The sequence below is a fragment of the Dama dama genome, chromosome 19 (genome assembly GCF_033118175.1).
Source record: "Dama dama isolate Ldn47 chromosome 19, ASM3311817v1, whole genome shotgun sequence".
NCBI lineage: Eukaryota > Metazoa > Chordata > Mammalia > Artiodactyla > Cervidae > Dama > Dama dama.
In genome coordinates, this window is record NC_083699.1 from 64,613,528 (window position 1) to 64,640,819 (window position 27,292).

The 27,292-nt window shown below is 48.8% G+C and overlaps 1 protein-coding gene across 1 annotated transcript in view; it reads right to left on the reverse strand.

The window, feature by feature from the left end:
• Positions 1-27,292, reverse strand: part of PLCL2 (phospholipase C like 2) — a 212,141-nt gene that overhangs the window by 68,253 nt on the left and 116,596 nt on the right. The window contains exons 2-3 of the mRNA XM_061167252.1: positions 23,148-25,634; positions 20,595-20,798 (exon numbers count right to left, since the gene is read on the reverse strand). Of these exons, the coding sequence (XP_061023235.1) occupies positions 20,595-20,798; positions 23,148-25,583 (2,640 nt within the window). The 5' untranslated portion in view covers positions 25,584-25,634. The remainder of the gene's footprint in view (positions 1-20,594; positions 20,799-23,147; positions 25,635-27,292) is intronic.

The window sequence follows — 27,292 nt, forward strand, 5'->3', positions numbered from 1 at the left end:
GCTCTCAGTATCTACCACGTTCAACTGAAGGGTGCTCTTGGCGCCACAGAAGCCTGCCTCCACGCTGCACTCAACTCTCTTAACAATCGTTTCTTGCCAGAGAAGAGATGCCAAGTGCTGTAACAAATCTGGAGCAAGTTATGAGGCAGGAGTGACCCAGGGTCCATATTCAGGAAGCCAAGGAGTCTCTGGCTTTTCAGCATGCTCTGACCTGTCATGAAGGTCACTGCAGAGCTAGGGCCACACGCACCTTGGGCTGGGGCTGTGCCTCTCCCCTAACTCTTGCCTGAGCTACAGCCTGGATCCCTCAGGTACTACATTTCAGGCCAAACCCCGTAAGTAGCATCCTGTCCCATCCACAGGCATTTAGCTGAATTTCCACAGGGTGAAAAGCCTCCCCTATACCACCATCAATGACTCCATCTACCCCTTCTCACGCCAAAGCACTATACTACCATATCCATACACTGACGGCTCCATCTCACAGATTAAACATCAAGTTTTAATTAAACTGCAGTTCCTGAAGTGAATTACCAGGTCAACATAAAAGCAGAGAGACATTAGGCTTATTATACACAGAGTAACAGAGGTTTTGGGCTTCCCTTGTGGCTCAGACGGTAAAGAATCTGCCTGCAATGCAGGAGTCCTGGGTTTGATCCCTGGGTTGGGAAGATCCCCTGAAGGAGGGCATGGCAACCCACTCCAGTATTCATGCCTGGAGAATCCCATGGACAGAGGAGCCTGGTGGGCTACAGTCCATGGGGTTGCAAAGTTGGACACGACTCAGTGACTTAACAGCAAATATAGGTTTTGCCTATACTCACCAAGATAACCATTTGGATTTAGTATAAAACATGGAAATAAATAGTATCATGTAGTCAAAACAACCAATTTATTGCCCAAGGTTCTTTCTTTCTCCTAGTGGCTTTGCCTCCTGGTGCACTGGGATGGACCACATGTTTACACTGTGGGTATTTCTGAGAGGTACTTCCAGCATTAGCCACTAGAAGTCCTTAGTAATACACATTTGTAGGCTGGAGGAGAGGAGAAAGGGGCAAAGATGAGGGAAAACACCACAAAGAGGAAACGAAGGGGTGGGGGGCATATAGAGGAATAAAACAAAACAAAAAGATAAAATGACAGAGTCAGAGTTTAGAGGAATTAAAACAGTGAATACAACAGGGTGACTTATCAGAAACCATCCATCAAATCAGATAAGAAAGTTTTACTTTATGCAGACAAGTGAATAAACGGTAACGCCAGAACCAAACTTTGATGCAGAAGGAGTTCACTCACATTTCAGATTAATTGAGACTTGGCATCACTAGAAGCCCCCATGTTCCTAAACAGGTTTCAGGGCTCGGGGCTGAAGCTGGGAACAGCCGAACAGAGCGGGGAAAACAGAAAGGGGCTCTGGGAAGCCGAGAGTTCCACTACATCAAGAGATCAGTTACAGAGTCAACGCACAGATTTGAAATGTTTATCCCACCGTCAATTGTTGGCAAAGTTTAAAATTTTCTGCACAGTTTTAGTTTCAGAAGTACACAGAATGTTAACAAGTTCAAAAAAATTTTGATCTTGCACTGCTGCTGCATGATATGATATTTGGCGAAAACAAAAACTGGTGAAAATTGAGCAACAAAACAGAACCCAAACCCTAAAAAGGAACCCTGATGCAACTATAAAACTATCCAGAAAAAGTATATAACTCCTACCAGTGCATGAATAATATGCCATCCTGGGCTTTTCTGTGTAGAGAGCATGTATATAGCACATTCGCATGCACTCAGATGATAATAACCCTCTTATGTCTCCATTTTATGACCAACCTCATGTGATCAGAAGTCTCCTTAGGGGAGAGCTCAGGGCGTTCCATGTCATTTTTGCACATGATTTCTGTGGGAAGCCGTATCCCACATTCTCACGATAAACGGACTCCTTTACAGCACGTGATGAATCATTTCACAACATGGTGACCTCAAGGGTGCACACACACCCCCATCGTCCCCCGGGGGCCCTCGGTCACAGCAGCCCCTGGAACTGTAAAAAGTTCCTCTGGCTTTCACAGCTGTGGCAGCGATGTGCTTACGTGACACTCTCGCGTAATCTCAGCAGGAAACCTACTGGAGGGTCATCGTTTCATGATGTGGTGCAGTTTCTGCTACATAGCATGGTGAATCCGCCACAGGTAGACACACGCCCCCTCCCTCTTGACCTTCCTCCGCCGCTGTTATCCCAGCCCCAGGCCGTCACAGCCCCAAGCTGAGCGCCCTGTGCTGTAAGCAGCTTCCCCCAGCTGTCTGCTTCACACGTGGTCGTGTATACGTGTCAACGCTACTCTATCAATTCGTCACACCCTGTCCTTCTCCCACTGGGTCCCCAAGTCTGTTCTCTCTGCCTGTGTCTCGACTCCTGCCCCGCAAGTAGGTTCCTCTGCACCATCTTTCTAGAGTCCACACGTAGCAGCGTGAAATTTGAGGGCCCCGTGGGCTCATATATTCCCTGAGGTCACTAGAGCAGGAAGGAATATGAGTCTGTGAGGGCTCAGCTGCTCTCCACTGGGCTGGGTGGGCAGCGGGGGGGGCCTGGGGGCCAGCCACTCGCTCCTGCCTTGAGTGAATGCCTGGGAATGGGGAGAGGAGGGCGGGGCCCAGTGGGATTTTCCCGGTGCCCAAAGTGTTAAAGCTGGCCGGCTCAGAAGCTGCGTTCTGGATGCGGGGGAAGCATCTCCAAACAACGGATGAGAAGGTTTAGAACCTGGCTTAAGCCACCCCGCAGGAGAAAAGGGGAACCGGGCCTGTTAAAGCCAGTTGCCTGGTGAGCAAGCTACTTCTGGAGCCTATATCCGGAATTTCTGGATGCCGCACAACTCTTTCAAGTCACCAAGGACCGTTTAGAGCTCCGACACGCTCATTTAAAACTATTATTATGAAATTAATTAAATTTCAAAAGATACAATTTGAATTAAAATACTACCACTTTTATCACCATCTCCTTATATCAAGGCTTTTCTCCAAGGGGATCAAGGTGATTTAGAAACTCCTAATTAACAGGCGGTAATTCAATCACAGTCTTACTGTAAGGTTGTCATTAGTTTCTCTCAGGTCTGCAGTAGCTAAGTATAGATGTTAGTTAACAGAGAAAAGCAACCAGAGGCTTCTCCGTAAGGAGGAGCAGTCTTTTTTGAGCATTGTAAAGAGTCCACAGTTCTCTGGAATGGCAGAGCTAGGAGGAGGGCAAGATTCATTTGACCACCTACTATGGTGTTCACGGTACAAACCCAGGCGTCCTTCCCGGGGGTGACCACAGAACTCACGTCTTCTGCTTTCTGAGTAGAGAGGCAACTCCCTGAGCAAGGTGGTGGGAAACCCAACCTTCTGCTTTTCACTTCAAAATTTTAAACCTGCCTTTATGAAATAGAATAACCCCGTCTCCATATACGGCAAGGCTGGTGCTCTGAGGTTTGAGTGATGGGAAAACATTCACACTGGAGAGGTCTCAGCGCATCAAGAGCTGCACGCTTCTAGCCTTTGAAGACACACACTGACCCGGTACTGAGTGCTGAGCACTGAGAGCTTCCCGTGCTCTGGGCTGCTGACGTGCGACCTCACCAATCACCGAGAGTCAGCACCGGGCAGGGACCCCTCGAGCTCCGGGCATGCCCCCCAGCCCCCACTCACCAGCTTCCCGGGGTGGGAGTGCTCCCCCTCCCTCCCCCAAGGGCCAGTCTCCGGGCAACGGTCTTGCGCACAGGCGGCCCGGGGCTGCAAGAACTCATGAAGCTGAATGCACCAAGGTGTGTCCTGGGCCAAACCCGTACCCCACGCCTGCCGGGGGCCAGTTGCCCGGGGAGTCGGCACACAACCCCTGGGAGAGAAGGGCTGGATGGGACTGGTCGCGGGGGGCTCGCAGTCTGCAATGCTGCGTGCAGGGCCCAGGCTTCCTCCTGGAGCCGGCGGGCGTCGGGGCAAGGGGCGAGGCATCGCGGTGGTCAGACGGGGACGTGCTGCGCCAGGGGCTTCGGGCGCGGCTTGCCGGGAGCCTGTGCCGCCTGTGAGCTCATGAGGCGCTCCTCATCCGAGGACGCGTTGGGAAATCACAGAACTCTGCACACACGAGCCACGTTCCCGTCCCAGGGCCTGCGCTGGGTCCGGCTGCCCTCCTCACCCCTCCACTCCCCAGCCCTGCGTGTCTCCTCCTTAAACAGGGCACTTCAGGAAGGACCACGCATCCTCTGGCAACGGGCAGGGGAGACTCAGGGTGTGAACACGAGGTACATGGTGCAGGCACCTGGACGCCAGTGCCGCTTCCCGGCCTCCAGCCCCGGGCCCTGCCGTGCCCCCCCCCCGCCGACCCCCAGTCTCTGGAGAGGTCCGGGGGCCTTGGGTCGCGTCCTCTTCCCGGCCCAGCCCAGGGGGCCCTCACCACCTTAGCATGGGCACCGCCAGACCCTCTGCTACTGACTGGGAGGGCGGCCCCTGCACCCTGCGGTCCTGCCAGCTCCAAGCCTGGCCCCCCCGAGAAGGGCGTTCCATGAATGCGTAGACCAGCCGAGTTCGGGAAGATGCCGGCACCCTGGACGTAGACAGAGGGCAGGAAGGACCCCTGGGCGCTGTGTCCTCCAGACCCAGGGCATTTTCCTTCCTTCACACCTTCAGTTATTTGTAAGCACGTTTTGAGTGCCTGCGGCAGGCTCTGACCTTAGATCGGGGGTGAGCAGGACACATGTGGTCACTGCCAGACTCAGACCCAGACCTGGGGAAGGGAGAAAGAGGTACCTGACAAAAAGGACTCGGACCAGGACCAATGGATGCAGGACTAGAATTGCAGGATTAAGAAAGAAGCAAGGAGGTCAGGTGGCCCTAGAGGCCCGCCCTTGCCCCTCGGGCCACGGGGTCTGGAGTGCGCTTCAGGGTGGGGCTAGCTGTTGTTTAGTCGCTCAGTCGTCTCTGACTCTTTGCCCCGGTGGACTGTGGCCCACCAGGCTCCTCGGTCCATGGAATCCTCCAGGCAAGGGTTCTGGAGCAGGTTTCAATGGCATGTGCTGCTTAGCAAGGCCTAGATTTCATAACTGGAGAGAAAGTCCTCCTCCCCGCCTGCCCGAGGGGAAGGGGAGAGGAAGCCGGGCGTTTTCAGAAGAAAGCAGAGCCCACTCGCCCCACCAGGTCCCCTCTCATTGAAGGAGAGAGGCTGGATTTGACTGAGACAGGAGCACCACTGAAACGCACGCAGTCCTCGACTCTTTTTCCCAGCCTCATTACCAAGCAGTGCAATCGGGATTAAACATCTTGCTAACTACGTGTAAAGTAGAGTTAGCTACATGTTTTATTGGATTATAACACAAAATTCTGCCTGATCGTCACCACTCTTTGCTGGAACAGCAGGCTGTCCTCGCAGGCACTGTGAGCAAATGTGGATTTTCACACGCTTTCCTCTCCAAGTCCAGCCTCTAATGTTTTAATTCCAACACTGACAAGTCTTACCGCTTCAAGGGCCCACTGTCTTGTCCTGAACAGAACTCATGTGCCATTCTCTATGGGGTGACAAAGCAGAATGGTGTGCTTTGGATCAACATTCAAAACATGATTAAAACAAAAGAAGAAAAAGAAAGGAAACCTTTAAACTCATGATTTAAGCTGCTCAAAGTGAAAAGGGAAACCAGTGCATCAAAATACCCTAAGGACTTTTCCCCTGATCCTCATTTTAAGGGGCTGGCAAACTTTCCCTGTAAAGAAGCAGTAAATACTTTACGTGACTCTGCTGTTACCGTGTATAAGCACACACAGGAGGTGTCATGGACATGCTCTATCAGAATTTCCTTATGGACACCGAGGCTTCAATTTCATATGATTTTTACAGGTCATGAATTTTTATTTTTTCAACCATTTAATATGTAAATTAAATGGTCCAACAAAGGTCCATCTTTCAAACCTATGGTTTTTCCAGTGGTCATGTATGGATGTGAGAGTTGGACTGTGAAGAAAGCTGAGCGCTGAAGAATGGATGCTTTTGAACTGTGGTGTTAGAGAAGACCCTGAGAGTCCCTTGGACTGCAAGGAGATCCAACCAGTCCATCCTAGAGGAGATCAGTCCTGGGTGTTCCCTGGAAGGACTGATGCTGAAGCTGAAACTCCAGTACTTTGGCCACCTGATGTGAAGAGCTGACTCATTGGAAAAGACCCTGATGCTGGGAAAGATTGAGGGCAGGAAGAGAAGGGGATGAGAGAGGATGAGATGGTTGGATGGCATCACCAACTCAATGGACTTGAGTTTGAGTAAACTTCGGGAGTTGGTGATAGACAGGGAGGCCTGGCGTGCTGCAGTCCATGGGGTCGCAAAGAGTCAGACATGACTGAGCGACTGAACTGGACTGAATATGTAAACACCATTTGAAGCCTGGAGCCCTTACACAAACAGGTGGTACCAGCCCCGCCCACTGCGCAGCGCTGCCTGACTTCACTGCAGAAACTAACACAACCCAATAGGGTAAAGCAGTGATTCTCTGATTAAAAAAAGAGTCTCACGTGGCGATACTGGACTAAGTATTAAAGAGAATACAGTTTGCCAGGCTACATGCACATTTTAGAAAAGAATAGGCAAAATCAAGTGCAGTTAGTATTTTTAAAGGATAAACACGTAAACATGGTTTATGTAAATAAAGGAGAAATTTGGTTACAGAGAATTTGTTGTTGTTGTTCAGCCGCCCAGTCGAGTCCGACTCTTTGTGACCCCACGGACTGCACACACTAGGCCTCCCTGTCCGTCACCATCTCCCAAAGTTTGCCCAAGTTCATGTCCATTTCATCAGTGATGCCATCCAGCCATCTCATCCTCTGATGCCCTCTTCTCCTTCTGCCCTCAATCTTTCCCACCATCAGGGACTTTTCCAATGAGTCAGCTGTTTGAATCCGGTGACCAAAATGCTGGAGCTTCAGCTTCAGCATCAGTCCTTCCAACAAGTATTCAGGGTTGATCTCCCTTAAGATGAACTGGTTTGATCTCCTTGCAGTCCAAGGGACTGCAGAAGGAAGTCTTCAGAAGTCTTCTCCAGCACCACAGTTAGAAGGCATCAATTCTTTGGTGCTCTGCCTTCTTTACAGTTCAGCTCTCACAACCGTATGTGATCACTGGGAAGACTGTAGCCTTGACTATATGGACCTTTGTCAGCAAAGTAATGTCGCTGCTTTTCAACACACTTGTCTAGGTTTGTCATAGTTTTCCTGTCAAGAAGCAATCAATCGCCTTCTGATGTCACAGCTGCAGTCACCACCCACAGTGATTTTGGAGCCCAAGAAGAGGAAATCTGTCACTATTTCTACCTGTCCCCCCCTTATATTTGCCATGAAGTAATGGGGCCAGATTCCATGATCTTAGTTCTTTTTAATATTATAGTCTTAAGCCAGCTCTTTCACTCTCCTCCTTCACCCTCATCAAGAGGCTCTTTAGTTGCTCTTGGCTTTTGGCCATTATTGAGGTATCATCCACATATCTGAGATTGTTGACTTTTCACAGCTTAACTTTAGGAAATCAACTAAAATTTAGTTACTACCATCTTGGCTGCATTTAGCTAAATACTCAAAATAGCTAAGACTGCTCACAAAGGTTTTTTTTTTTTTTTTGCTTTAGGCACAAGATAAGTGATTATTTAAAGCTAAAACTATTTTGTGTCATATAGTGACATAAATTATATGTCACCTGGACTTCTCTGGTGACTCAGACAGTAAAGCATCTGCCTACAAAGCAGGAGACCCGGGTTCAATCCCTGGGTTGGGAAGATCCTCTGGAGAAGGAAATGGCAACCCACTCCAGTGTTCTTGCCTGGAGAATTCCATGGACAGAGGAGCCTGGTAGGCTGCAGTCCACGGGGTCGCAAAGAGCCGGACACGACTTCATTTCCGCCTTCTCTCTTTCAATGATGTAAATGATGGCACCACACTCCATTTGCTCTCTCCAATGTAGGAGTGCAGTAATTATAAATAAAACTAGAATAATCAACACTGATTTCAAAAGAAATAAAGATTTCCATAAGTAGATAAAGGATCTACAAAAAATACAAAAATCTCCACCTAAAAATCTGTAACAGTCCTAAAGATTTGACTAATACTAAACGCAGTAGGAAAATAGATGTTTTAAACTACTTAACATGTTATTTTTAAGTTAATAGATAATTAAGCTTGTAGAGTTAAACTTAACTCCTAACACATCACATTGTCCACCCACTGAGTTGGCTGGGAGAGTAATTTTCTTATGGTTCAGGATTTTAAATGCCTTAATTAAGTTAGAAAAGACTTTAAAACCATTATGAAGTGCTATTTTTATCCCTGATAAATTTGTGTGGAAATAAAATCAGATTTTTGGTGTCAAGGGTGGTTATTTTAGTGGGGTGAGTGGCATTAATTATTTCCCTGCAATCTGGGGGAATATGAGTGAACAGAACAAGAACCAGGAGCTGTTAAAATAGAATCTTGGGTGACGGCTCCTGCGGTGCTGGTGGCACAGCGGTTGGTGTGTGTGGTGTGGAGTCACCACCAGACCCGACCCGACTACAGGCGTGGGGTGAGCCCTGCCCTCTACACAGAAACAAGAAGTGATGAATCCACAGGCAGTGCTAGATTTCAGTTCTCTTATAAACCTGAGGTCAAGTGTTACATGTCAACAAAATACATGCTTAAAATTTACAAATCAAATGTTACATGTCAACAAAATATATGCTTAAAATATACAAACTACCAAACGTTATCGACAGGAGAATATCTAGCTGCAGAGAAAAATTACTGCTACCTCATTATTCAGAAGATTGTGGAAAAACACCTTTTAAAAAATTTTCAGGTCATAACTAGGGGCCTAAGAGACAGGAAAAACATTCAGAAATGAGTACATCTTGCTGCCAACAAATGATGTCTGAGGTGACCCCAGTTAGTGTCAACAACTCAAGAAACAATCCGAAACATATGATTTTCATAGAACTGGTTATTTTGATACCTTCACATTCATGGAGCAGATTCCTTCCAAATTATCCCATTTCTTAGAGAGCTGTCTTTTAAAATGTGATTGTACATCCAAAGAGTATGTGTCCATGAAAACAGAGGAGTTCATCACTGCATTTACAAACTAATCCATGAACAACCACTAACCATTTTCTACCTGTGTCTAAGTAATTTCAATTTTTCCAACTCCAAATGGGACTTGCAACACTGTCGAACTTCTCAATGGAAAAGCATTTGCTGTTCTAAACTACACAAGAATGGATATCGATAAATCACATCAATCTGATGAACAGATCCTGCATTTGCAAAGTCAGGCAATGATATCAGAACATTGAGATGCTACACAAAATTCTGTTATCACTGAAACTTATCTTCTTTCTCAACTCCAACCTGACAGTGATGGGGCACAACAAAATATAAACCATTCATCTTTTTGATGAATTTTTGACAGAAGAAAAATACTTCTGAAAAAAAAAGTTTACCTGTGTGACTCTTACTGGTTAGTTGTAGTCAGCACTGTTAAAATAACCATTCGGGCAAAACGTCCCCATTTAACTGACTGGAGAATGTTCTGAATTCCGCATGGAGCCAGATGGCAGGGCTAACCACAGGCTCAGCTGGCAAAGCGAGCCACCATCCCAGCTAGGATGAAGAATCACCAGGGGTTCATGTCCCCAGCTTCCCCCCCTGCTCAGAAACCACCATCCCAGGAAGACCAAGATGAACAGGGAAGGTGTGGTCCCTGGGTGCTCCAAGGGTTCTGTCCCAGGGCCCTGCAAGCTTATGGCAAAGGAAAGGAACACACTGACTTCTCGAAGTGCCCAGAAAAGGCTGGCACGGCCCCCTCAGCCTCCACAGCACAGGCTGGAGGGTCAAAGAGAGATGGAGCTCCCTCCTGGGCCCAAGACCGTGGAAAGCCAGCAGGCTCCCGGACCGGGGTGGAGGTGAGGAAGTGGGCTGAACACATCGGTGAGCCCTGAAGGGCAGGTTCTCGGTGGGCCAGTCTTCACTTGTGTGCATCTGAAAGGATTCAGAACTCACACGCTGCTAAAGACACACAAACTATCACACGCTGAAAGCCGATTCACTCCTGTTTCTTGACCGCACTTTTCTGGTTCGAAAAGGATCTACACGCTGTGGACACCACCCCAGTGAACGCAAACTTCAAGACGTCACACAGATTCTGGAAGCTTTAAAAAAAGCACTCTCTTTCAAGGAAGGGTTGTATATTATTCATGGTGTTTGATGTATGTTTCAATAGCAAATCAAATGTCAAACAAATTCTGGAAGCTTTAAAAAGCACCCTCTTTTAAGGGAGGGTTGTATATTATTCATGGGGCTGGATGTATGTTTCAATAGCAAATCAAATTTTAATCCTGGAAAACTTCAAGCACTAGCAGACTATACGCATGAGATACACGCCCTGAAAGTTACTTCCCCCTCTTTGCCCCTCTCTTGGCAATCTCTATGCTTAACATAGGTGCTTTATCAATCCCAACACACGGAAAGGAGGTGACGAGTCCAAGACCCTCTAAGAAGAATGTTACTGGCCTAACAACGGCAAAGTATTCAGATTCCATTTGACCTAACGGTCATCACATAACCCTAAGTTCTTAAAGCTGGCACTCCTAACTCTGCCTCAACACCTGGGTCTCCCTCCAGGTGCTACCTGGGGAGGTCTGTCTTTCTGGGCATTCAGGAGGTGATGTGCCGTATGGCTGGAGCCGCGTGGGGATGGCAGGGGAGGTGTAAGGGGACAGCGCAGGCTGTCTTTCTCCCAGACGCACTGCCATAGGTTATAAATCATTTGCCCTGGGGGCTTTCCATCTACTCAAACAGTGAGTTTCAGAGGCTGGGTGAAAAGAAAACAAGAAAAAAACAGCTATCTCGTAAAAACAGAGACACTTCTCTGTTCTGAAGGCCAAATTAGATTTTCATTTGGGTTCCCACCGAAACGACAGAATTGAAAGTCAGGATTTGTCAAGAAGAAACTCTTTTCTAGATTAATCTAACATTGCAAGGCACAACCCATGCGGATCCCAGAGCATCAGCCTCACAGGAGAGGAAACGCCCTCCCACCGCCCAGGGCTGGACGCGGGGACTCGGGGAGCTGCCTCTGGAGCCCTGCGGACCCGGGACGGAGCCAGGAGACCCCGGGACGCAGAGACCAGCCCCAAGGGCACCGCAGGGTGGTGCGCCTGGGAGGACCGGCTTCAGAGCGGGCAGAGCCTTGGCCGCCGCTCCTCCTCAACCAACAGCGCCTCTCAGAGGAGCTGCGGGCAAGAGTCTGAGAGACCCGGCAGTTTAACCGCGGGGCTGAGCCATGACACGCCAAAGCGGATCAGTGAACTGATGGCCCAGGTTCAGCAAGGGGAGCTAAACAGACGGATGGCCACCTGCCCCTCAGAGAGCCGAGGAGGCCGCGTCCACTCGCTCTGAGGATGGCGCCTGCCCCTCAGAGAGCCGGGGAGGCCGCGTCCCCTCGACCTGAGGATGGCCACCTGCCCCTCAGAGAGCCGGGGAGGCCGCGTCCCCTCGACCTGAGGATGGCCGCCTGCCCCTCAGAGAGCCGGGGAGGCCGCGTCCCCTCGACCTGAGGATGGCCGCCTGCCCCTCAGAGAGCCGGGGAGGCCATGTCCCCTCGCCCTGAGGACGGCCGCCTGCCCCTCAGAGAGCCAGGGAGGCCGCGTCCCCTCGCTCTGAGGACCGCGGTCTGCCCCTCAGAGAGCCAGGGAGGCCGCGTCTGCTCGCTCGGAGCTGCGGGCGTGGGCCGCCGTCGAGGTCCTCCGCACAGGCAGGAGGCGCGAAGGCCTGAAGGAGTGACGCCCCGGAAGCTCATCCAGTCCTGTTTCCTCAGAGCCCAATGGCGGCAGAAAGCCGGGGGAACACACCAGGGTAAGGAGGCCCGCGCGTTTCCCAGCCTCAACAGGCTGCAGCCGCACGCGCCAGGCCAAGAAAACCACGTCTGTTACTGATCGAGGGCGTGCGGGATTCTGGAGACACAGGCTCTTCGAGAGAGGTCCCGGTGGGTCTCTGATGGAAGTACTCAGCAGAAAAACGTAAGGAGGCATCTTCAGCCTCCTTTTTTGGTCTCCTCCTATTTCTGGTCAAAAAGAGGATGTATTTGCCAAGAATAAATGCTGAAGGCACAGTACCAGAGCAAAATCCCGTATTCAGAGGAGAATCTGATGCGGACACGGGAACTGCTCCTTCACATGAAGTGAAAGGACCACCGTGCTCCAGCGATCTTAGTTTTACCAAAAATCTCGTAGTGTTCTTCTGCACAACGCGAATGCTTGAAAATAGTTCCATTTTCTGGAGCTTCAGGTCTCAGATATATTTTATATGCATTTCCGGCTAGATTCAGTGAAATAAAGTGTTCAAGAAATGAGCAATCTGGGACTTCTCTGGTGGTCCAGTGGTGAAGAATCTGCCTGCCAGTGCCAGGGACGTGGGTTCGATCCCTGGTCCAGGAGGATCCCACATGCCCTGGGGCAACAAAGCCCATGGGCCACAACTACTGAAGCCTGCGTGCCCCAGAGCCCATGTTCCCCAAAAAGAGAGGCCGCCCCAAGGCGAAGCCTGCACACTCCTAGAGAACAGCCCCTGCTTGCCCCAACTAGAGAAAACCCTCAGGCAGCAATGAAGACCCAGGGCAACCAGTACACACACAAACAAGCTTGTTTGGTCTCTGAAAAGCAGCAGCAAGGTGCTAATGGCTAATGGTGCCAGAGGCGACCCCTCCAGGGCTTGGTCTCAGCCACCGTCCCGCAGCCGCCGACCCGGTGCTGGCTCACAGGAAATCCAACCGCAGGCTCCTGCATCTCGCCTGCCACACGGGGCCACTGCCCGGGGCCACTCGGGAACAGGAGGCCAGACCTGCGGTGCAGCCGGGGACACTGGGCCACTCAGGCCCATTTACCACTTCCCGGCTGGAGACAGCAGTCTACGAGCTGAGGGAGTGCGTAAAGGTCTGTCCTCCCGGACGGACGGGCTGGGCATCACACGGCACCGGGAAACGCCGCTGCCGTGGAAGGCGCTTCTGAGGCAGCGGCCAGCCCCTACAAGGCTCCTTTTCCCCAGTCGCTTTCACTGAGTGTCTGGGGTCTGCATGTGTGTGTTTAGGAACACGTCTACATAGGCGTCCGTCGAGGGTTTCGGTGGAGATGCTGGAAACGAGAAAAGCGGACGAGAGACGCGGTCGTGCGATCACCACCATCCGCTTCCAGTGAAGCGCCATCTTCTCGAGGCTTCTCGGTCTCTCTGCTCCTGGAGGCTGAGGGCAGCCTCTGCGTCTGATCGGATGGGACGGGGAATGCCATCTGCATGTCCAACCTTGAAACATCTTCCCTTCCCGTGGGCTTGGCCATCGCTCTGAAGGAAGTCAGCCGTAGGGTTCTGATGATTCCAGAGAAACTGCTTCTGGAAACTGGAAGCCTCAGTGGCTAGACCTCCTCCTCTGAATTAAACTAGAGCCTCCGGGTTTCTGCTCTTCCCTGGTAGCAGGGTATATCCACCTTTCCCCTAATCTTTCCCCCCACCCTCTTTTTAGTGCAGTCTTAGCCTAAGGCATAATGTTCTGTTTTTCCACAGTTATAAAAGTTGGGAGAGTTGACACCACCAATTAAAAGATGCTTTAATGTCAAGTTCTGAGGCAGAAGTGTGATAAAAGGAGCCACAGAGGAGAAGGGGATCAATAGTAACCTTATTACAGATCATCTCTGCTTGGTCCAGATGGGCTGGTTCCATCGATCATGAAGTGTGATTTCTCTCTTCCCTGCGTCAGGCAGTGGCCAGACCAAATACAGGAAACCATACCAACAACACACCGCAGAGCACGCTTGATGGTGGCTTGTTTGTGTAAGGAAAAAACTCTTCACTGCACGTCTTTTATTTAAAGGACCTTGCTTTATCTAAGAAATATGCAAAGCCATGAGGTCGAAGGGACTACTTATAACTTAGGTAAAAATATTCACAGTGAGCAAACATGCTCTTAGACAAAGCATCTTGTTCTTTTTTTTTTTTAAACACTAAAAAAATACTGTTCTCTACTGGATAAATGGATTCCCCGGAGAGTGCTTTCTTAATTAAGCGTGAAGGCAATTAAAATCAGGATTTTTGCAGAGCTTTAAAGATGGAAACAAATTAACTTAAAACAGAAAGTGGAGACAAAGGAACTGCACTGACAGGAATGAATTCATGGGTATCTCTGAGCAGATGGCGGCCGCTAGTCCACTGCTGAGCGTCAACAACCGCACTGTCTCTGACAGAGTAGGGCGTCCTCTCCTCTCCGTTTTCCCCTTCTCTCCTCTCATTCCCCAGGACTTCATCGTCAGTTTAACAACAATGACTGAAGCATATTCCAGAGTGCAGAAACATGGCAGCAAAATCAGGAAAAACATCTTTTTCTTTAAAAAATGTTTGTGTGATGAGGACACTTAACATGAGCTTTACCCTCTTAACTCGCTCCGTGGATAACACACTACCCCTGACCAGAGGCACAGGTGGTACACAGGTCTTCAGTGAGACGGCTTTTCCATCTCATGGAACTAAAGTTTAACGCCTGATAATTAATAATGTCCCATTTCCCTCTCCTCCTAGACCCTGACAATGACCATTCTAGTCTCTATGATTTTATACACTTGACTACTTTAGATACCTCATATATGTGGAATTCTACAGGGCTTGCCTTTCTGTATCCAGTTTATTTCCCTGAGAATACAGCCCTCAAAGACCAATGAAAAAATTGTAATGAGAACTTTCTTTTCATGTAACTCTTCACAAAGTGTTTAAACTTCCAATGTTTTCTGTTGAGGAAGAATGCTGACATCTTGGTCTCTATGTATTAGTACAGATCTCAATTAAAAAAAAAATTAAGCAGAAAGTAGTTGGTAAATCTGAAACAAGCAATAAGAATTAGGGAGCTGAATCGGTACTTTCATCAACATTAAAGGGATGGTAAACATCGTTTTGGCATAAAATGGTGATGAATGAAGTCACATCGATGGGAGAGGGGAGATGTCCTAAACCCTGGGGGGACCATTCCAGAAGTGCTGGGTGTCATGGAGGACCCACGCGCTCACCAGAGTTTCTTACTCATGTTACATAATCCTGATCTTCTTCAACCCAGGCTTTAAACCCACGAAAGAACAAGTTCAACCATGATATTTAATTCTCAGCAGGTAATGCATTCAAGTTCATTTACATAGGCACTGAGTAAAATCTTTAAATTTTCTGTTTTCTGAAGTAAGAATATAAAAGATATACTTGTCATTGGATTCCTTTGAGTGGAACTTAATCTACTGAACACAGTCCTCCTTATTTTAAGCTCATCGAAGCTGCCTTTTAACATACACCAAGGGACTTCTCTGGGGGTGCAGTGGTTAAGAATCTACCTTCCCAAGCAGGGGACCTGGGTTCAATCCCTGGTTGGGGAACTAAGATCCCACATGCTGTGTGGCAACTAAGTCCATGTGCTGTGAGCCACAACTAGAGAGAAGCCCCAATGGTGCAATCTGATAGTCAAAATAAATAAATACTAAAAAAAAAAAAAATACACCAAGGTACACAAGACGAATTGTTCTCTGCCTTCATGAGGGAACAAGAATCAGAAATAAGGTAGCCGGGACTTCAAGAGCCCCACATGAACCATTTCAGATCATGATTATTGGAGCTATTTGGGCTTTATGAGCAGACTCATCATTCATCTACAAACCACACACACGGCTCATTTTCCTCATCTGGACTATGGGGGACAAACTGGACAAGGAGACAAGCTGGGCCCTAAAGCTGGTTCTGATGTTAGCCGGATGCACCCCTGTGTTTCCATTTTCTCATCTGCACAATAAAGGCAGGTGACCTCTGAGCTCCCCCTCACCCAGCCCTCTCACAGCCCCAAATCCTGACTCTGAGCATGGCCCCTGATTGCTCAAACATGTGCAGGAACTCCCCCGGCCCATGCGTCAGTTTCCCAGGACAGGTGCTTCCCATTCCTGAGCGTGTTTCACCCTGTGAACCCGCCTGCAACTGCCTTCCTTCTTACTTTCACCTGCCGATGTCTGACTCACTTGTAAAGGTCGAGCTCAAAGGCCAGTGTTTCCTTGAAGCCTTTCCAGGCCCTAAACTTTAAACTGACCTTTCTCTCTCACGAACATCCAGATAATTTATTTCAGTTCAGTCACTCAGTCATGTCCGACTCTCTGTGACTCTACGGACTGCAGCATGCCAGGCCTCCCTGTCCATCACCAACTCCCAGAGCTTATTCAAACTCATGTCCATTGAGTTGGTGATGCCATCCAACCATCACATCCTCCAGCCTTCAATCTTTCCCAGCATCAGAGTCTTTTCAAATGAGTCTTTTCAAAATAATTTATTTACCTATTTAAAAATATCTAGCATCTCTCCTCTCACTATCTATGGATACACATACTCTCTTCCACTAAGCTGTAACCTCCTCCCAGGAAGAAAATCCCCCTTGCTGTGACCACATGGCTGCTCCCACTCTCCGGACCAGCCCCTCTTTATTTCTAGCCCATCTGCCTGGTTTAAGAAGCTGTCTGAGCTTGACTCCTTCCTCTGCTCCCGAGCGACTTTGACACCCACCTTCCCGAGTGAGGTCCCAGCCTCAAACCTCGCCACTTCCAGGACCCAAGGAGGATCTACAAATAGGGTAAGACAAACACGATCTGGACCATTCTGAAGACTTGTCTGTTGGTGGGAATCACAAGGGCCCTTAGAACACTCTGGGGGCCATGGGCAGGGTTATCACACAACTGATTATCTAAACAGGGACAACTGTAAGGGTTAAAGGGAGAGCTATTCATAATCACGCTGGGACCAGAGGTGAACAGGCAGGCTGTGTGCCTCCTTCCCACCTCCACACTGCCCACAAGTGCACAGTCAGCCCCTTCCCTGCCTCTCCTTTTTCACAGATGGGCACGTTTCAGTCACCCTAGTTCATTCATGAGAGTTTACACACAGCAAAGTGATCACCATCTTGAGAGCTTAAGTACATATTCAAGCAGCCCCAGGTGATACCACCAGCCCATCCTCACTGGGGGCACCTCCAGGGCGTAGACACACAGTAATGCAGGACTCAGCAGGGGCAGGGAGCATTTCTCCAACTACACCTGCACTTGGAGTCTTCAGACTATAAAGGGGAAGTCAACAGAAGGAAATAAGATCTTATTTGGAGTCCTCAGACTATAAATGGGAAGTCAGCAAAATGAAATAAGATCTTATTTCCAAGGCTAATTTTGGGTTAAGCTCAATATAACATTACAAAAATAGAGGCTATCCAAGACCTTACTACATTTCCCATGGATATTTCATCTGTTCTTTAGGTAGCTTTAATAAATTAACTGTCACAAGGTGAGAAGTAATTAAGTCACCAATAAATGGACTATAAAATATTATAAGAGCTATACTGTTGCTATAACAATGTGACAATTTTTAAATGCAAATTATAAAAATTTTAATTTAATTTAGATACTTTATGGCTTAGTTTACCAGGTGGAATTAAAAATAGAACAAATCACTAAAACTAGGGGTATAACACAGCCCAGATATTTAAACATTATGTAAGACTAATTGCACAACTTTAAAAATTCAAGCAAGCTAATTGTCTTATCATTTCTGCAACAACACAATTATAAAGTCACCAGCAAATTAGAATTACATAATACGTGTATTCATCCACCAGCCCAGGGAGAGGGTGGGGTGGGGAAGCAAGGGGCACTGAGCAACTCCTGTTCCAAGTACCGTGGTGGGTGCTATGTCAACCTCACCAGGATCCCTCCTGCTCTGCACTCAGCCTGGACCAGGTCCTGGTACCAACCCTGGCTCAGCTCTCGCCTCCCTGGGGCATCGCAGCCCACTCTCAGGAAGGTCCTGTTAAAAAGGTTACCAGGAAGAAACGGTCCCGTGTGGCCCGTGAGACACCCGAGCGGGTAAGTCCTCTTAGATGCTGGTCAACGACACAGATCTGCAAGGCAGCTAACAATTCTACTTGTGGCTTAAGTTTTAAAAGCATTTACAGATATCAGCGACTTCTTTGGGCTTCTCATAAAACTAACCAGGCAGCCTGAGTCGCGGCATGGAAGGCTTCTTTAGACTTCTCCATTTTTCCTATCTTTCCCTTTTCCCCTCAAAGGAATCTCAGCATGAGCTTCTTATGCTTTTCTCTCCAGCTGCCATCCTAGCAGCCAGGACGGCTCCCTGAGGACAGGGGCCACATATGTTCATGCCTGTGGCCGCTCCAGCACCCAGCACAGAGCATCCCCACCCCCGACCCCCTGAAGTCTACAGACACTTCTGCCCTACCAGCCTCCTGTCTGGGGGTGACTGCCACTCCCCGCAGCGTACCTGCAGTGTCCACTGTTCGGTCCTTATTTATCTGACGTCACCATGAACTCTAAGCTGGAAAAAGCAGGAAATAGCGAGCTTCGGCCTCAAACGCCACTTTTTTTCTTAAGCTAATGAACTGATGAGCTGTTTAAAACACTGCATTCTTATTATTGGTGGGAATGTAAATTGGTACAGTTTCCTAGGGAAAAAGGCAAGGAAGATCCTCAAAGCATGAAAAATAGAACTACCATAGGATCCAGCAATCCCACTTCTTGGAACATATCCAAAGGAAATGAAAGTACTAACTCAAAAAGATATCTGCACCCCATGTTCACAGCAGCATTATTTACAACAGCCAAGACATGGATACAACCTAAGTGTCTATCAATAGATAAAGGAGCTGTGAGACATACATATATATGCATACACATGTATTATATATATATATATAAGTCATAAAAAAATGAAGCAATCCTACCATTTGCTACAACACAGATGAACCTTGAAGGTATTATGCTACGTGTAAATAAGTCAGAGAAAGACAAATGCTGTATGATCTCTCTTATATGTGGAAAGTAAAACAGAAACAAAAACAAACTGATGGAAAAAGAGATGGGGCTTGTGGTTACCAGAAGTGGAGAACTGAGAATCGGAGGAGAACAGTCAAAGGGCAGACGTTTCCAGTTACAAGACAAAGACATCCTGGGAATGAAATGTACAAGATGACTGATACTCAAGAAACTTGTCAAGAGAGAAAACTAAGAGCTCTCATGACAAGAAAAGTTTTTTTTCCCTTCTTTATTTTAAAAATTGTATCTATTTGAGGAGAGGGATGTTCGCTGAGCCCACTGTAATCATTTCACAACATGTGCGAATCAAACCATCAGGCAGCACACCTTACACTTACATAGGAGAGTCAATTATTTCTCAACAAAACTGGGGAAAGGAAAAAAAAATATTGCATTGTTCTGATTTGCACTTCCAAAGCTTATTCACCCAAAGACTTCAGTGAATAAGGTCAAGTGAAGAAGATCAAAAACAAAAATACTTCCCAAACTTTTGCTTTAGGAAATAGTACCCCATGGCCAACTCAATGCCTGAAACAGGGCACGCTACGCCCATCAGCCTTTGGAAGGCCACTGCCAGCAAACAAAGGGCCTCACGGAGTCCTGCAGAGAGGACATCTGATTGATTTCACTCAAACCAGTATTTCCCTAAATTATTTCAACACGGAATCCTTTCTCCCTGGGGACACATTAACATCCTAAGAAACCAAGGCTCCTCAGCACACGGTGTGGGGAAATGCTGATCGAAAGCCTTTTTGTCTTTTCTTCAAATTGTATCAAGTCCTGTGAGTTGCTGCTTTCTGATCCACTTATGGAACAGCAAGCAAACATTTCTGTTAAACTTCATGCAGCCTCTCCCGATCCGTCTCAGACCACAGCAGCCTACAGCAGAAGCAGCCTCCGGTCTTGTGGTCTGAACGCCCACTTCGAGGGTGGAGGTGGGGTGGGTGAGGCCTGTGACCTCTGAGCACAAGTGGCAGCCTCGCCCATCTGGGAGGGGAGTGTCCCACCCCACCCTCAACCCTCACTGCTGGCGCAGGCAGGGGTTCAGATAGCTGCAGCTACACTGAGCTCCAAGGGGCGGTGCTCACCCGCCCACGCCTCCCTCAGAGTTACAATCAATCGAAAAGGACTGCGAGAGCGGGATGCGATTAAGAAAATGCAAGACAGACCTCAAGTGCAAAAATGCAGCATTCTAGGTGTCCTGAGGATTCCTCACTGACGCTAGCTGATTACCAATCATGGGCACTGCGGGGGGCTGCCGTCAGTGGGGAGGGCAACACCTGCCTCTGAGGGCATTTAAAAGGCATTTTAGAAAAAAAGTTAACTTTCTCACCTGTGCCAGTTTGAAAAATGAAAACAAAATATGGGTGAATCAATGGCTGGCTGTAGGGAAAGATTTTTAAAAAGTCCTTACTCTACGTGTGTCGAAAATCGTGTATGTTTTAGAAAGCAATTCAGATGTATTCCTGAAAAGCTGACTACTATTTGATCCAATGGAGGCATGTGTCTGAATCCTTTCTAAAACAGCAACAACGAAACACTGAAGTCTTTCAAACACAGCAAGGTTGGGAGAGTCAGGCTTCCAGCACAGGTAAAGGTAAGTCCTTAGCCAGAACTCCTGAGCACATCAGGGGTACTGGCCCAAGACGCCCCTCTCCCCCGGGGCACCCTGAAAGTGGGAAGAGCCACTCACCATGTCATAAGTCGTCACGATCTTCTTCAGCACCTCGGGCACGATCCCCTGCAGCTCCATGGTGGGGTACTGCTCGCTGAGGTTCAGGACCACCAGGGGCGTGTTATCAGGTCCCAGGAAGCGGGGAGACACCGCCAGCATGCACTGCATGAGGTTGGCCACGGAGGAGAGGCCACACAGCTCCTTGAAGGACACCACTGCGTTCTGCTCAGTGGGAAGAAAGAAGGCGCGCTGTAATTCACCAGGGGCTGAGTTTCCCAGGGATGCTGTCCTCGACACACCTGGTTATCCTGGGCCTGCCTGGCTCGGCAGTTACGAGTTAGTGTTACAGCAGACGTGGTTAATGATTATTTTATCCTGGGGAAAAAGGGCTATTTTCCAAAGTAAACGCAGACATAGGCATTTGTAACACCAATTTATCCAAAGGGCAGAAAAGGCAAACAAGTTAAATTCTTTTGAAGGGCAAAGCTGCTTTTCAGATCAAAGTTCACAGCAGTGCAAATGTTGATATGCAATTACAAGCAAATAAACAAAACAATGGCTTCTGCTTTCTAAAAGATGAGGAAAAAAATGGAATCAGGCTTCAACTAAGTATCAAGTAGGCCAGCCATCCAAAAAGGAGAGGAACATCTGGCAGGCAGGAACCCGAGTCCCTCTCACCTGTTCACACCCGCTGGTTCCAAAGCTAGAGGGACTTCGGGGAAGCTGCAGTTTCAGGCGGGAGACCCGGGGACCACGGCCTGCCCTGCCCATCGCCCCGTCTCCAGGGGTCCCACTGCTCCTCCTCCTGCCTTCTTTATTTCTAATCACTAGCGATGGGCCATGGAAATACCCATGAAAGGAAGCCCTTCCGCACTGTAGAAGGCCGTGAGCGGGCGTCTGAGTGCCGCTCGGAGGCATGCATGTTCACGTGGCCCCGTCTGACCCTCCACCACCACCCTGGGCCCGAGGGGACCGAGCCTCGGCTGTGGCCTCTCCTGTCCATCTGGGGTCATGCAGCCAGCAGGCGAAGGGATCAGGCTGGTACCTGAAGTCGGTTCAGGACAAGGTCGACACTCTCGATCCTGCGCTGCCGTTAACAGGCACATTCTAACCGAAACACGGGAGATCCAGGCGCGCCTGGGTCCCAACCTGGGTTGAGGATGGCACCCAGAGGGCAGGGGTAGAGGCGCCCAGACCTGTGCCTTCTGCGCTCAAATGCCCCAGTCCTCGGAGATGAGCAGCACATCGATTTGAAATGGAAATGTTTGATCAATGCTACTTTAAATACGGTCATCAAGCTGAGCATCCTGGATGCTGACGGTCGTGACAGTCCTTCCTGCGGGCACTGCGGGGCCCTCAGAGCCCCCTAACTTCTTCTCCACCTGCTGTTGTCCTGGTCGTTTCGTCTCCCACTCCCTGCCCGCAGCCCCTTCCCAGTGCCCACCCCCCAACCACAGGCACCTGCGGGGTCCTGCTCACCCAGGCTCCGTGGCCCAGGCGCAGTGCCGACTGTACACCGCACTCACAGTGCAGACACACGCAGCTTCACGCACACGCGGGTGTGGCTGCAGCCTGCTCGGAGCCGAGGTCCACGACCATGGCAGCCTCAGAGACAGGGAGACACCCTCTGTATTTCTGTTATGCTTTTGCTTTGAGACAAATGATAACATTTCTCTGCTGCGGGTAGGTCTTTTTGTTTTACTTGCTGCTGGCATTCTGCTCATAATAGTTATAAACATATACATGTATGTCTTTATACACACGTATCTTTGGGATGGACATACACTGGGACAGGCTGGGCTGGTGTGTGTGTGTGTGTGTCTCTGTGTGTGTGTGTCTGTGTGCTGGGGCTGGTGTGTGTGTGTCTGTGTGCTGGGGCTGGTATGTATGTGTGTGTGTGTGTGTGTGTGTGTGTGTGTGTGTGGCAGCCCTCATGACTTGTTCTGCATCGCTGGCAGCCCCCGTATCCTGCTAGACACGTGGACGATACTTAACTACATACACAATCCTGACTGACTGCTTTTAGTCGCTATGCAGTCCAGAGGTGGTCACTATCTTAGATGTCTAATAAATACAGGCGTCATGTGTCTCTTACTGAAACAATTAGATTCCTGGGCTTGAGTCAAGAGCAGGCTCAACACTCAGACAGACACTGGCTGTTTACAGACTTGCCATTCCTGCAGCAGGACCGCCCCACAAGAAAGGATGGGGGCGTGTCCTTTCATTTTGACATCTGTCCGAGTGCTCCAGCTCAGGAATACCCAGCAACAGGAGAGATTCCCACCTACGCTTTTAGAAAAGATGGGCACCGTTGCTTAGGGTCTACCAGGGACCAGGGCCTTTTATGGACTCAGCAACAAGGCAGGCTCATTCCCAACTGTCATCAACGTGTTGAAGGGCCAACTGCCCTTTTGGAAATTTACCATGATGGGGGAAAACAAAATGACATCAGTGGGTGAGCATTCTTACAAGTAACTGGAATTCACAAAGTACTTGAGGTCAGATACACAGCTGTTCGCTGAAACCCTCTAACAGCCTCCTGAGCCTCCATGGAGGCTGAGCCCGGCCTACCTGCATGTTCTCCCTGAGGTCCGTGGCGTCCCGGATCGGGGGCTGGGCGTTTTTGAAGACCTCGTCCACAGTTTTGATCCACAGCGTCCTCAGGGACGCGTACTCCCTGGACTTCTTCCCCTTCCGCACTGAAAGGCCCCTCTTGTGAGGCTTGCCGCCCCCTCTCCGGTTGGTGATGGCCACGTGCACGAACAGGGAGGCGTGCGCCAAGATCTCCCCGGTCAGCGACTGCAGTGGCACGTGGCGGTAGCCCGTCTGCAGGCACTCGAAGGGGATGGTGTACTGGCCGATGAACTCGTCGCCGATGTAGTCATCGTCCAAGACCACGAAGCGCACCATGGCCAGCTCGGGCAGGTTGACCTGGAACTCGAAGCTCTCGTCGAAGATGGGCGCGTCCCCGTTCTGGTGCACGGTCCTTGTCCTCTGCTCCGCGCAGTCAGCCGGGATGCCGTGGATCTCCACGTACACGTACGGGTCCACCACGTCGCCCTTGGCGCCCGAGCCTTTGGGCTTGGGGAAGTTCTGCCCGCTGATGACCTTGATGTGGAGCAGCTGTGGGGAGACCCCCGGCACCGAGTCCTTGGTGTTGGCGCTGAAGAAGGAGACCTCCTCCCTCATGATGGCCGGCCGCAGCACGTAGCCGCAGTTCCCATTCTGCCGGAACCAGCCCACGTTCAGGTCCATCATCAGCCCCGGCGTCTGGAAGTTCATGGCCACAATCTGACAGCCGCACTTCCAAAAATCCTGTGGGTTCATGTTGCTGGAGTCAATCCTCATCGGACTGGGGAAGACCCGGGCCAGAAAGCGCTTGTTGTAATTGACAAAGTCCCCCGGGTTCTCATTGGCATACTTGCTGGCCAGCACTTCGTTGAAGGAGCAGACCTCCCAGTACTTCTGAGCCTGGAAGGACACCTGGAACTCCTTGAACTGCACGGACTTGCAGATGCTCACCAGCTCTGACAGCTCTTTGCAGAGCTGGAAGCGCTTGGCAGGCACGTGGTTGGGCGGCTCCGAGTTCTCCTTGCCCACCCTCTGGGACATCTCCGCCCCCTCGTCCTCGTCGGTGACATCACCCTCGACCCCGGAGCAGCTGGAGGACAGCTTCTTTGCTTTGACGAGGATCTTCCCTTTCAGGACGTCTGGGGATGGCAGGTAAGATTCCTCGACGTTGGGTGATGTTGTGTACAGCTTGTCTCCTAAAATCTTCTTCATGTGCTGCACCATGACCTTCTGCTGTTTGATGGAACAGTGATTTTCCAAACACAGGATGAGCGGGTACTCGGAAGCGAAGAAGGCATACTTGTTGATGATGTCGATGACGCTGCGGAAGACGATCTGAGAGGTCATGGTGTGGCCCGTGTAAATCACAGGCTCATTATCCGGCCCGTCCCAGACATCCAATTCCACGCTCCGGCAACCCATTTTAAGAGCTCGGATGTACCCTGTGATATCAGAGGGGCCTCGGAACTGATCCTCGATCAAGTATGTGTTGTGAGATGAATTTATAAAGTAATGAGACAGAGGCTGCTTCATGTCCTGACAGACCTTCTTATGCTCTGGGTCAAATATGTAACAGTCGGGTGACATAAGGTAGTTAGTGAACCCGTCTATGGAAAGCCAGCCCTTCTCCTGACCCTCTCTGGATGGCTCGTATTTGTGGATAATCTCAAGGCTTATCTCCTCGTTTATGTGCGCCACGCCCTGCTCTGCCTCCAGAAACATCATCAGGTCCTTGGTATCAAGGAATTCTTTATTGCTTGAGAACTGAACTAAAAGGAAATAAATTTCAGGTCTAGTACAAAGCTCATGGAAAACCTCAACAAACTCCTCCTTTGTGACATCAGTACCAGTTTTGTCCTTGGATTTATGCAGTTCTTTGAACTTCAGCTCGATTTTGCTTGTTTTTAAGCCAGGATTGAGATTCCTGATACACTGCACGGCACTGCACAGAGTTATATGTCCCAGGCTATCTACATCAGTTTCACTGAACATCTGTGAAACCCAGGAAGTCCTCATGTTGTCCTGGCTACTTTCTAACATGTCAAGGGTATGTTTTCCATAAGAAATTAGGTACCGCAGTCCCGTGACCCAGATGTTTGCAACGTCTGCAGAGTTGGCAACCAAATCGAGTGACTCATAATTCTCTCCATAGATGACGGAAAACGCACAGTCTTCGGATATCTGGTCGGAAACGCCATTGCTGCGGAATATGTCTGTATTTTTCCCTGTCCTCACTTCCTTGATGGACTTAATATCAATCTTGGCTTTCTCGGAATCCTTCTTGGATGGTTCCCACCTCAGGCTCTGCATGTCGGCGTCCAGCAAGAAATACCTGTGGTAAATTCTAGAGTTGGAGCGGACCTTTTTGAGCTCGGACCCCTCCACCATGGAGTTAATGCAGTCACTTGCACTGCTGATCTTCTTCTCTGTGGGCATGCTGCTGAAGGAGACGGTCTTTTTCCGCTCTCGTTTCTGTTTTGTACCATCCTAGGAGAGAAAAAGCCACAGCGGATTAGAAGTACACAAAGGTAGGCTTCTGTGTTCCAGACTAGCAATAGAAATGTAATTTCCTTGGGAGAAGACTCATACTCTTAGGATTTGCTATTGTATGTCCCGTAATGCATGGTGCTCATTCACTTCTGAAGCTTAGAAGTGGCCTCTGTGTTTACAGCCTAATACAGACAGGTAAAAAAATCATTATTGAATAATTGCAATCCGTAAATGTCAAGAGGCATGATTTAAAAGCAATGCACAATAAAAGCTTGCATACAGAATTGGCCACATGGTTTGCAGGGATCAGGGGGAAAATGACCAAGCAGGACTTGGTGTTCAGAACCTGAGTTTAAGAAGGTCGTAGAGGGCATTAAGGCCCGTGCAGGCCTACGTCACACACGGGTCACACTGCCGCTCAGCAGACCCAGCTGGATGCCCCTCTCCTAACCAGGCTTCTCAAAAGGCTCTCACGAGACCACTTGCCTCAGAATTCCCATGGAACCAGCTCTCCAAGGGCTGATGCCCAGGCATTTACATTTTAGGCATCACTCTAGGAAACGGGAATGTACAGTAAAGTTTAAAACCACTCCCTAACCACGTGGACTCACTGAGCTGTCTGGACTGCATCTGGAAAACTCGGTATGAGCCATTAAATTATGTGTTACATGAGTAGACCCTGGAGTTCCAGCAGCAATTCCTGGCTCTTCAGAGTCTCATATTAGATTAGTCACGCTCCTAAATACTTCAAATAGATATGGTTTTACTTCTGCCATTATATTAAGTCTGGGTGGGAGGACAGAGTTCGGGTGGCGGCGCTTCCAAAATTCTGGAGTTTGATTTATTAAAGCCTGCTCCCAAGTGCCAGATGAGTATTTAGAACAAGTCTCCTAATATTAGCAGACCGTTAATACTACCAAGTGAGAACTTCAGGCAGCACCTACATCTACGGCAGTTTGTATCATTCCTCAACTTTCCTGCATGATGTAATGGGTGTCCAGAGCTGATCATCACATCTATCTGTGTATTTAAGCTCTTACCCTGTACAGATGTCTTTATTATTTTATTTAAAAAAAAAAAAATGCTCAAATGGCCTCACCACATCTTTCACAGTTTAAACCTAAAACCTGATACTGCCTCTCAGGAGGTATGTGAAATTAGTGATCAATTTTCAGTAAGTCATTATATTCATAAATAAGAAACAGAGAGCAAGGTTGGGATTATATGACTTTCATGGCAATAAAGTAAAGAGCATGCAAAATATTATACAAAGGCATTCTAACTTTCCTGCTCTGGAGAGAATCTATTTTGAATAAAACCTCTACATTTTAAAAACTGATTAAGCTATTCGTTAAGTCTGAAATTTAAAACCACTTTTACTTTTCAACTACCTATACTTCCAAAAGCAATTTGCAGAAGGTAGTTAAACTTAAACTTTAAATCACACAGGTATCGTTTCCCTCAAAGTTTCAAAATGAACCAGAGAGGCTTTTGTGATCTGAATGCCAAGACAAAATAGAAAAGCCGGAAGGCAGAGTATTTTTTTACAGTTGTATCCTCAGAACAATAAAGTGCAGAAGACATTAAAACTGCAATAATTGTATCCATAAGGCACGCTGCACTATAGCTGTTCCAATCCCTTAAATTTAGATTAT